The sequence below is a fragment of the Rana temporaria genome, chromosome 4, assembly GCF_905171775.1.
Source record: "Rana temporaria chromosome 4, aRanTem1.1, whole genome shotgun sequence".
Lineage (NCBI taxonomy): Eukaryota > Metazoa > Chordata > Amphibia > Anura > Ranidae > Rana > Rana temporaria.
The window spans coordinates 375,264,716-375,277,274 of record NC_053492.1 but is presented as its reverse complement, the minus strand read 5'-3'; the positions used below and the strand labels follow the sequence as shown (position 1 = coordinate 375,277,274).

Here is a 12,559-nt window from a genome sequence, read left to right as displayed (position 1 = left end):
ACACAGGGTTGGGTGGATCTGGGCCAGCCGCCGCACCAGACCCCCCTATTGGCTCAACCAAGGCGGCCACAACTTGGCTACTAGGTGGGGAGAGTACCGGCATAGCCTGACTCATGTCCTCAGAATCCGAGGGGGAGCCCTTTTGTTTTTTGGCACTTTTTGCCCCTTTTGATCCTGAGCCTTTGGGAGCCATAGTACAATACCGAGGTACCCCTGCATGCAACAACTGACTGTTTGCAGCTAGGAATAGTTAAGAGGTTTAGGGAACAGCAGGATTACTAGTGTCCAAAAACCCCTGGTGAGGCCGAGTATGTTTATTCAAAAAACAAAGGAAAAAAAAATCTCTTTTTTTTTTTTTTTTTACTATGATATTATGTTCCTTTAAATAAAATGTGTATATATATATATATTCTTTTTTTTTTTTTTTTAAAACATACGGCCCCACCAGATATCCTTTGCGGCCTCCAACCTGCTGCAAAGGGGAATTTTTGGCTGTAGAAAGAAAATAGGCCAAGCCTAGGATGTACTACCCCTTTCCTGCCACCGGGGGTCACCGGAGTGCCGCTCTGCGTCCCCTCTCCTCCAGCATCAGCTCAGACTGAGCCATGAATGCAGCCTGTCTGTTCTTAACAGACGCGAAGGCACGCCTCTTCCTGCGCTCTCTCCGCCCCCTCCTCCCGAACGGCGCGAAACCGTCTATTTTGGCGTGCCCGCGCACGCGCGCGCGCCTGTCAGGAAGGAGAGAGACACATGGAGACGCGCGCCAGGCGCTACAGAGGCAGGGAGAGAGGATCGAGCCGTCGGCTGCAGGGCGGCAAATTTGAACCCCCGGACAGGTAGGCAGCTAACAGAGACTCTTAAGGGCTCAGTTCTTTGCCCAGAAGAGATTCAAAGATGACCCTATCTGACCAGCAGGGCAGCAGGTGGCCAGCAAAGACTTACTTGGACAGGGGAACCAGAGATGGGGGGGAGAAATCAGACCATCCTGTCTACACACAGACATAGTGACCAAGGTGCCTATGCAGAGCATACTTAGGCTACCCCCCCTTTTGATCACCCCTGGGGAGCCCGCTGTCGAACCAAGTTCCGCAGGCTCCCCACTTACCTGCTCCATGCCGCAGGACGTTTGCAAGCAAACACAGTCCAATCTTCTCCCATCTCCGTGGGTAGTGTAGTAGACCATCAGGCACTGGGGTCCTAGAAGGAACCGCTGTCCTGGACCTATATAGCACCCCGGCAAGCAGGATACTTTTGGCTTTGGAAAAAAGCACCAAGTCCTGGGCCCGGGGTCCAGCCCTCCAGAGAGGGCATTATAGGCAAAACCCCATGGATTTTGGGGCCCGGGTACTGTCCACTTCGGCACTGAGGCACTCTGGACAGATCCGGTTAGCCTGCCAAAATCCTAAGGATATGGAGGCAAGCTATTCCGTGACCAACACCTAAGACACTGGCGAAAAAACTGAGGTACTCCTCCTATGGGAGGGGGTTATATAGGGAGGGGCACTTCCTGTTTGAGATTGCCAGTGTCCATCACCTGAAGGTACTCCATATAACCCACATAGTAATGAATATGCCGCTCTGTGTCCCGTGATGTACGAGAAAGAAAGTTCTTTTCCGGCTGGCTCAATTTTCGGGAGAAAAAGGCTATTGGGTGTAACAAAGCTTTAGGGCCCTGTCGTTGAGACAGGACGGCCCCTACGGCAACCTCTGATGCGTCGACCTCGAGGACATAAGGTAGCGTTGGATCCGGGTGTCGTAAGATGGGAGCTGAGGTGAACAGAGTCTTTAGTTTACTAAAAGCCTCCTGGGCCTCCTGGGTCCACTGAAAACGGGTATGCTGGCGGGTCTGCTGGGTAATGGGGGCAATGATGCCAGAAAAGTCTTTAATAAACCTCCTATAGAAGTTTGCAAACCCGATGAACCTTTGGATGCCCTTCTTATCAGTAGGGGCTGACGATCATGCAGCAGTTGGTAACTGCTGCAGCAAGTCTTTAAATAGGGCACTGACGCCAGGAGTCCCGCCCGCATTGCGTGCGTACTGGCGCACACGCGTGCGCAGTGAAGAATACAGGATTTGCAGAGTTGTTGCCCGTTTGCGCGCGCATGCGCATTGCGCGCGTTTGCGCGCGCATGCGCACTGCGCTTGCTGGTCCGTGAAGAGCACGTCTGACAGCTCTTCCACGGTTGGTTCCCTGACAGTTTCCATCTTTCTCTTTCTACCCCTATTCTCTACGCAAATATGGAAAGTATGGGAGAAGGGACCATGGGACCCTGGCAGTTGGTAAGACATCGGAGGTGCGTGTCGAGCACCACACGCAGACGAAGGGAAAAAATGGAAGAGGTGACCATGACGCCGTGCGGCAAGCAATTATGTCCCTAGATAGATGGTTGGATAAATGATCTCGTTGTTGTGACAGATAATGTTGCTCTGTAATGTATACACTGCCCCGTCTTTAATGTTATGTTCTGCCTTTGATGTCTTGTTATATCCTACCTATCTTGCAGATGACTGTAATGCCGCGGGGGTTCCCATGGATCCCCCTTTTTCCCTGTTTATAAAAAAAAAAAAAAAAAAAACATGGTGGAGGTAGTGTGATGGCATGGGAATGAATGGCTTCCAGTGGCACTGGGTCATTGCAGAGCTGACAAATCGTAAAAAAAAAAGCGATCTCGATTAAACCTCCCTCACTATCTTAATCCAGAATATCCACGATTCATGTAACAAGTGCAGAGCCGTTCAAAAAAAACAGCAGCTGGCAAAGTTTATCACAACATTGCTCAGTACTGAGAGATAAAAACAAACCGTGTATCATTTGGTTCTTTTAGATCAAAGGCATGAACTTTGGTCTGCAAATGAGGTCAGTTTAACCACTTAGAGACTAAGCCTTTTTCTGACACTTGTTGCTTACAAGTTAAAATCCATATTTTTTTGCTAGAAAATTACTTAGAACCCCCAAACTATATATATATATATATATATATATATATATATATTTAGCAGAGACCCTGGGGAATAAAATGGCATATTTTATGGCACACTGTATTTGGGCAGTGGTCTTTCAAAAGTAATTTTTGGGGAATAAATACACTTCAATGAATGAAGAAAAACTAAATAGTAAAGTTAGCCCAATTTTCTTGAATAACGTGAAAGATGATGTTCCGGACGAGATTCCTGGCAAGATTTTCTTGCCGGCCGAGTGTACACACGTACGATTCAAAAGAACCGCCGTTCTTTTGAATGGCACGAACGCGGTGACGTCATCGACTATGCGCTCGTCACATTCGATGCCGTCGCCGCCATCTTGCTTCACCCTACCTATGCCTTGGAAGCTACCGCGCAAATGCGTCAAAGTCATTTCGAGCATGCGTGGGTTTCCATGGAGACCGGTAAGTATACATACGCTCGGGTTTCTCGGCAGGAAAACACTGCCGAGAATCACAACAAGAAAATAGAGAGCAGGTTCCCTATTTTTTTCGTCTAGATTCTGGGCAGTTTTCTTGACGAGAAACCTCAAAGCCTCATACACACGCAAGGTTTACTCCGCAAGAAAGCTCTGCCAGCAGTTTTCATGCCGAGAAAACCGTGCGTGTGTACAAGGCTTTACGGAGCACTTTACAGAGCATTCTAGTAGGATTAGGATTAGGATCCCAAGAGATGATCAATGCAGCTCTTGGTCTGTGCACTGGATCACAGGTACTCACTGACAAGCAGAACTCTCAGAACTGAATCTGCTAGCCCCAGATATAGCCACTGAAATAAGATGCTGTTTAAAAATAGTGTTGCAGCAACTGCAATGCCATTTTAAAACAGTACCAGGGGCCATATATAGATTAGATACTATAGCAAGCAATAATGGTACTGAGTAAAAGTGCAACTACAAGTTAAGTTATGTGGTACTCTAACACACTAAACGTTATTCAATCCTACTGCTATTACCTAAAATAAGTCACTTTATCATTATGACGGAGTGTGTTGTGTATTGGAGCTGTACCTTGGGATAGCAGAAATTATTCAATGGATGGCAGCTTTAGACAATGTTCTATAGACTACATGAGCTAACTTCACAAACCTAGCCTAATATAGTAGCAAGGGCAAACATGAACCTAAACCTGCCACACTCCCGCAAACACATTGGGCTCATCACTGTTGGGGGCAAGAAAGGCTTTTCTCTGGTCACAATTTTGTGTTTCTTAGCCTACAGTTTTGCCACACAAGGATAAGAGGGGGGGGGGGGGGAGATACACATGTTAATGTGGAAGATGATCTGCAGGATTCCTGTCACTTTAAATAGTTTGTTTAGACCAAGCTGGTCAAACCAACTATTTCCTTCACTAAGTTCTGCATGAACATTAGGTAGTTTCAACTATAAACAGTACACAGTGCTGGGTTCTGGCTGTGAGACAGACTTCCTGGTATAAGCAGTGCCCAGCCATTCAGAGGCAGCTTTGTATTCTGTGAAGGAATACAAACAATCAGAGCAGCTTTGTATTTTGTGAAGGAATACAAACAATCAGAGCAGCTTTGAATTCTGTGAATGAACACAAAGCTTCCTATGATTGGCCAAGTCGGCCAGCCTCTCCACCTCAGCCAATCAGAGGAAGTTTGTATTCACTCAGATAATATAAAGCTGCATCTGAATGGCTGAGCACCACTCACAAGTGTGAGACAGGGAGCCTTTGTCTCATAGCCGGAACCCAGCACTGTGTACTATAAGTAGCTGAAGCTACATACAGTTCATACAGCACTTAGAGCCAATGCAGCACTTAGTGAAGCAAATAGGAAACAGAGGCAGAGGTCAAAACAGTGGAACCAGTATGCAAGCTTGAAGTAGAATCCACAAACAGGTGCTCTGGCTCAGATGTCCTCCGACCATCAATTATTGGTAATATTTAAACTAAATGATAAAGCCGGAAACTCGAAAGTTCATGCAAGTTACTTTGTTACATGATAGTGCGTATAAAACTGGGGCTTGGGATATATTGTTTTTTTTCCTGCATCAGATATGGTTGATTGCTAAACGAGTGAGTACTTTACTACAGACGTTTTACAGAGATTGCAGTATTGGGGGGCAATATGGACCGACAAACCAAGATATCCCAAGCCCCTGTTTTATACTTACTATCGGGTAACATATAAAGTAACTCGCATGGACTTTGGAGTTGCCGGATCTATAATTTTGTTTAAGTATTAATGAAGGAAATAGTTGGTTTGGACTAGCTTAAAACTATTTAAAGTGACAGGAAACCTGGAAATCAGCTTTAACCACTAGGAGCCCCGGCCATTGTAAAATGACGGCCACAAGGTGGTTCTACAATGCCGGGAGTACGTCTATTGACATCCTCGGCTCCTCCGGCCACCAGGGGGGGCTCGTGCATTTAGCCACTTCCTCGCCCCCTAGTGTTAAAGCGGAGGTTCACCCAAAAAAGAACTTTCTGCCATTAGATCCAGTATACTGCTGACATCTGCAGTATGCTGTTTTTTTTTTTTTGTACTTATCGTTTTATCAGCCGTTGTTATCCGGCTCCGAGCGGGGATTTCTGTGGGGAATAGGCGCTCCTAAGCCAAGCGGATATGATTGACGGGCTGCTAAAGCGCGTCACGCCTTCCGAAAATACCCAAAGTCACACTCGGGTGTTTACAGCGCCTGCGCCTGCCGTGTAGAGCTGACTGCGCAGGCGCCGTAAACACTCGAGTGTCACTTTGAGTATTTTCGGAAGGCGTGACGCGCTTTAGCAGCCCGTCAATCAACTCCGCTTGGCTTAGTAACGCCTATACCCGGAAGGAATCCCCGCTCGGAGCCGGATAACAAAGGCTGATAAAACGATAAGTACAAAAAAAAAGAAAAAAAAACAGCATACTGCAGATGTCAGCAGTATGCTGGATCTAATGGCAGAAAGTTGATTTTTGGGTGAACCCCCGCTTTAACCCCTTCCCTGCCAGTCACATTTATACAGTAATCAGTGTATATTTATAGCACTGATCGCTGTATAAATGTAAATGGTCCCAAAAATGTGTCAAAAGTGTCCGCCATAATGTCACAGTCACAATAAAATTTGCAGAACGCCGCCATGACTAGTAAAAAAAAATGATAATAAAAAATTTCATAATGTCCCCTATTTTGTAGGCGCTATAACTTTTGTGCAAACCAATCACTATACGCTTATTGCGATTTTTTTATTTACCAAAAATATGTAGAAGAATACGTATCGGCCTAAACTGAGAATTTTTTTTTTTTAATTGGGATATTTATTATAGCAAAAAGCAAAAAAATATTGTGTTTTTTTCAAAATTGTCGCTCTTTTTTTGTTTATAGTGCAAACAATAAAAACCGCAGAGGTGATCAAATACCACCAAAAGAAAGTTCTATTGGGGGGAAAAAAAAGGATGTAAATTTTGTTTGGGAGCCACGACTGCGCAATTGTCAGTTAAAGCGACGCATTCCCGAAAGCTGAAATTTCGCCTGGGCAGGAAGGGGTAATATGTGCCCAGTAAGCAAGTGATTAATATAAGGCAGAGAAAAGCCCTTCCTGTGACCACATTTTTACTAAACATCTGACTGCCATCTAAAATCTCTAAACACATACTATACATTTAGCACCTGCCTGAACATGCAAGATTAATCCGCTAACTGAAAAGAAAAATTGTAGAAAAGTAAAAGATGCTGAAAATGTCACTAAAAAAAGAAGTTTAAATTGGAAGGTCTTTGGGATTTTTTGATATTTGAACTTACTTCATCTCTACTCCATGTTTTTCTTCTAGTGATAAGTGGAGGTTCCGAGATCTCTTTAGGCTGGGCTTTGGCTTCACTTGCTCGCAAGCTTGCTTCTGATCTGGATGAATTTGATGGAGGAATCTTTCGGAAGTTAAGGCTTTCATCAAATACACGGTCCACTAGCTGTCCGTAAGGGAAAGGTAAACAAATGAATTATTGATGCTTTCTAACAAATCATTCCTGAACTAGATTGGTCACATCGGTTTCTGTGTGTTACAATACACACGATAATGCATGCACGTAGGTGTGAATGACGCAATGTATCTTTGAAAAACACAATAAACTGCAGCACATAGATATAAACCAGTCACTGAGGAAAGAATCGGAAAGAATTGCCCGTTTTCATGGAATACACCCAAATATATGCAACAGTAAATAAGACCTTCTGAATCTCTTCTAGACTGACAATTTTTTTAAACATGATAGAAAAGGTGAAGGAAGGCCAGGTTTTTTACTATACAAAGGGGAAAAAAGTCTTCTATTATAATGCATATGAAATGGTCTTTCCTCATAAATTTAGAGCACAATGTATTCTATAGGGAAACAGTAGGTAAAGCTATGATCTGACGTCTATGGTTCCCACTGTCTAGAATAAGCTTAATAATTTATAATAATAATAAAGATTTACTTTACTGGTGAAGAAGCTTGGCAGAGCTTTCTCTGGCAGAGCAATCTGCTTCAGTGATCAGCGGTTGTGTGAGAGTGGCCATGACAGTGGACTTAAGTCACAAAGCAATTCTGCTCTGTGCATTTTGCCTGTGATCTGTGCTATCCAATAGACAACTTGATCCCAGGAATTCAACAGGCCCACTAGAAGCCCTGTGTGTGTTTTCTGCAGCCCTCAGTGATTAGGCCCTTAGTAGGGTGAAACCTGTTGGGGGTGGACAGGCTAGACCAAGGGTAGGCAACCTTAAAGAGGTGGAGATATACCTCAACAACATGGGAGAAGTCACCAGGCACAGTGTCGCCTCCTCAGACCCGATTTAAACTTCTAACTGCCGTATTACTGCATCGCAATCATGTGCATTGTATGGCAAACCTTTTTTTTAATCAGTCAGCACACATGGGTTGTTTTTCAGAGGAGCAACAGTGCCTCCTTCTAGAATGACTGAGCCCTTCATTGCATTTGGCAGCGGCACCCTTAGGTCTCGTACACACGATAGGTTAAACAGAGGACAACGGTCTGATGGAGCGGTTTCATCGGTCAAAACCGATCGTGTGTGGGCCCCATAGGTTATTTAACCATCGGTTAAAAAAAGGCAACTTGCTTTAAATTTAACCGATGGATTCCTAACCGATGGGAAAAAAACGGTCGTTAGTAGGCACAACCATCGGTTAAAAATCCATGCATGCTCAGAATCAAGTCGACGCATGCTTGGAAGCATTGAACTTCGTTTTTTTAGCACGTCGTCGTGTTTTACGTCACCGCGTTCTGACACGATAATTTTTTATAACCGATGGTGTGTAGGCGCGACGGACCATCAGTCAGCTTCATCGGTTAACCGATGAAAGCGGTCCATCGGTCTGTTCTCATCGGATGGACTGATCGTGTGTACATGGCATTAGAGCTCATTAACACAAAGTTGGGGGGGGTAAAACAGGATATAATGCTGGATATAATGGAAGTCTATGGCTAAGAGCAGCAAACCCGCAGGAAAGCTGCAGGTACACTGCACCAGCAGCATGGGTAAGTGGCAGTACATCAGTGTGAAAGCAGCCTTATACTAATATGCCCGGTGTATTGCGTCACACTGTCCAGAAGATCTCTTCTTTCCTGCTGCTGGCACCACTCTGGAGACCACTAGCCAGAATAAGAGGTGGAGTGCAGTTGGTATTACTCCGCTTGGGAAAGGAGCCAGCACTAGAGGCGGCATCGGCTTGTGCGGCTCTTGCTCCCTACTACACCTCAAACTTTACAAGTAGTCCCTCTGCATTGTACTCTGTTTGATGCGCTGGAATGGTGGGTCAGCAAGCCCAGACCGCGATCTACCAGTCACCTGTCCCGATCTACAGGTTGCTGACCTCCGGGCTAGACTATATGTTTGGAGTCCTATATGTATTATATTAAAACTGGTATTACACTAGTAAAGGGCATCAGCGTGCAGCAATTTTTTTTATTTTTGTTGTTTGTTTTTTTACAGCACTGGGGTAGTAAGGGGATTATGAATTAATTACTTCACATTTCAAGCAGCTAGAGAGGTTGGGAATGGCTTGTTTCAAAGTTTATTTACTGCATGTTATACATTTAGAAGTATCTTAATGTCCATAGTCTTGGCACAAGTGCACTTTTTTATTCATCTCTCACTAGAAATCGTGAAAATATGTGGCGATTCTACCCTTAGAGACTGGATTTGTGCTCCAGTGGACAAGAGTGTGAAACCCAAAGTGATGCTAAAATGGCATTAATCTTATATGTAAGTGTTAATATCAAACATTAATAGCATTCACTTGATTTTGAAGTGTAATGTTTAGATCTCAAACACAATTAAACAAGCATTAAAAACACAGTGGATTGGCTACATCACATTAAAGCTAAAGTCCAGGCAAAAATAAAACTTCAACAATCAGCAGTGCAAGTAATAATTAAAATGCGTTTTACCTGCTTGTATTCGCCTCTATGGAAGTCATAAAAACACATTTGTTCCTATCAGCAGATGGATCAGATTGCTGCTTCTAATCTATTTTCAATCTGTTCCAGGATCCTCTCACTGGATGCTTGTAAAGTAACACAGCCTGGTAGCAGGTCCAGTGCTGCTGGTGGGTGAGCCTAGCACAGTGTATTCTGAATGTCCCGATCATTATAGCAGAATTGAGGTTATTTTTTTTTTTTTTATTTATAATGCAAACACTTTGAAATTGTAAGATAAAACGAATGCATGCATACATAACTGCAAAACTATGGGAGAGATTTTCTAAAACTGGTGCACACAGAAACTGGTGCAGCTGTGCATGGCAGCCAATCAGCTTCTAACCTCAGATTGTTGAATTAGGCTGGGTTCACACTACTACACTACTTTCATCCTACTTTGCTCTGCTACATCGGTCCTACATTTATCCTACATTGGTCCTACATCCATCCTACTTTCATGAACAGCATACTACTTTGGTCCGACTTCAATGATATTCAATGGGCCTGAAGTAGGATCAATGTAGGACCAAAAAAGAGATTTTTAATACAGCTTACCTGTAAAATCTTTTTCTTGGAGTACATCACGGGACACAGAGCGGCATATTCATTACTATATGGGTTATATGGAGTACCTTCAGGTGATGGACACTGGCAATCTCAAAAAACAGGAAGTGCCCCTCCCTATATAACCCCCTCCCATAGGAGGAGTACCTCAGTTTTGTAGCAAGCAGTATGCCTCCCAAAATGGTCCCCAAAAGAGGGGTGGGAGCTCTGTGTCCCGTGATGTACTCCAAGAAAAAGATTTTACAGGTAAGCTGTATTAAAAATCTATTTTTCTTTATCGTACATCACGGGACACAGAGTGGCATATTCATTACTATATGGGATGTCCCAAAGCAATGCTTACAATGAGGGGAGGGAGAACATCTTCCTAAGACAAAAGGATTTAATTTAGAGATATACTCAAATCATAATAAATCCAACTTATTTGAGAAAAAATAATTTTAAATTTTAAATTTAACTCAAAAGGGAGCCCCCCGGAATCCGAGGGTCTCAAACTGCAGCCTGCAGCACTGCCTGCCCAAAGGCTGTATCAGTATTCCTTCTTACGTCCAACTGGTAGAATTTTGTAAACGTGTGGACAGAAGACCAGGTTGCCGCTTTGCAAACTTGAGCCATAGAGATCTGGTGGTGTGCTGCCCAGGAGGCGCCCATGGCCCTAGTAGAATGAGCCTTTAATGATAACGGAGGAGGCAACCCTTTCAAGCCGTAGGCCTGAGTGATTAACTGTTTAATCCACCTCGAGATGGTGGATTTTGCAGCTGCCTGCCCCTTCTTGGGCCCATCCGGTAAAATGAACAACACATCTGTTTTCCGGATCTTCTCTGTAGCTTTAAGATAGGCCTTCATGGCCCTGACAATATCCAAGGTATGCAGCAACCCTTCCTTTCTGGAAGTAGGTTTAGGAAAGAAGGATGGTAATACCAAATCCTGGTTTAGATGAAAACTGGATATAACCTTCGGTAGGAAGGAAGGATGAGGGCGGAGAACGACCTTGTCCTTATGAAAAATAAGATATGGTTCCTTACAGGATAAGGCTGCCAGTTCCGATACTCTCCTGGCGGAAACCATGGCAACCAAAAATACTAACTTCCTTGTCAGTAAAACCAAAGGAATTTCAGCCAACGGCTCAAAAGGTTGTTTCTGTAAACTTGACAGAACAAGATTTAAATCCCACGGACAAAGCGGGGATTTAACTGGAGGATTAATACGCAAGACCCCTTGAAGGAAGGTCTTAACTAGCGAGTGGGTGGCCAGCGGCCGCTGAAACCACACTGACAAAGCTGAAATCTGTCCTTTGATTGTGCTTAATGCCAGTCCTTTATCCACTCCTAGCTGGAGAAAACTTAATACTCTATCGATGGTAAACTTGCGAGAAAGCCATCGCTTGGACTCACACCAGCCTACATAGGCCTTCCAGACCCTGTAATAAATCACCCTAGAGACCGGTTTCCTGGCTCTGATTAGGGTAGAGATTACTTTCTGAGACAGACCTCTACCCCTGAGAATCAGGGATTCAGCTTCCAGGCCGTCAAATTTAGATGCCGTAAGGCAGGGTGGAGGATCGGACCTTGCGATAGCAGGTCTGGCCGTAGAGGAAGAGTCCAAGGGTCTCCCACTACCATCTTTAGGATTAGTGAATACCATGCCCTTCTGGGCCATGATGGAGCTACCAGGATGACTGGTATGTGCTCCACCCTGATCCTGCGTAGTAGGCGGGGTAGTAACTGGAGCGGGGGAAAAGCATAAAGTAGTTTGAACTGATGCCAAGGGCAAACCAGCGCATCGGTTCCGCAGGCCATCGGATCCCTTGAGCGGGATATGAACCTGTCTAGCTTCTTGTTGAGTCTTGATGCCATGACGTCCACGTCCGGCACTCCCCATCTCTGGCAGAGTGTCTGAAAGACCTGTGGATGTAGAGACCATTCCCCCGGCAACAGAGTCTGGCGACTTAAAAAGTCCGCCTGAAGGTTGTCCACTCCTGGAATGAATATTGCCGATATGCAGGGCACATGAGCTTCTGCCCATAGGAGAATCAAGCTCACCTCTCTCTGAGCGGCTTGACTCTTGGTTCCCCCTTGGTGATTTATGTATGCCACTGCCGTGGCATTGTCCGATTGAATTCTCACCGGGAACCCCTGCAACTTGGACGTCCAAGCCCTGAGGGCTAGTCGAGCAGCTCTGAGCTCCAAGATGTTGATGGGCAACTGCTTCTCTGGCTTTGCCCAAGTGCCTTGGCGAGTGCAACCATCCAAAATTGCTCCCCAGCCTGTTAGGCTGGCGTCTGTGGTTACTATCTTCCAAGCCACTGGGCTGAAAGACTTCACCTTCAGTAGATTCTGAGGGTCTAACCACCAACACAGACTTTGTCGGACTCTTGATGAGAGCGGCAAAGGGATATCTAAGGCCTGTGGCCTCCTGCTCCATGCTGACAGGATGGCTGCCTGCAGGATGCGAGTGTGGCTCTGGGCGTACGGTACCGCCTCGAATGTGGCCACCATCTTGCCTAGTAACCGCATACATAGGCGAACAGTTGGTTCCTTCTTGCTTAGAACCAGTAGGATTGATTCCTTGATGGCTTTGACTTTTATCAGAG

At 45.0% G+C, this 12,559-nt stretch overlaps 1 protein-coding gene across 4 annotated transcripts in view; it reads right to left on the bottom strand.

Annotated features, from left to right (window-relative positions):
- CEP170 (centrosomal protein 170) overlaps window positions 1–12,559 on the bottom strand; it is a 155,110-nt gene that overhangs the window by 24,182 nt on the left and 118,369 nt on the right. For all 4 annotated transcript variants that reach the window (XM_040350988.1, XM_040350990.1, XM_040350989.1 and 1 more), the window contains exon 14: window positions 6,732–6,896. In XM_040350988.1, coding sequence (XP_040206922.1) covers window positions 6,732–6,896 — 165 coding nt within the window. The remainder of the gene's footprint in view (window positions 1–6,731; window positions 6,897–12,559) is intronic.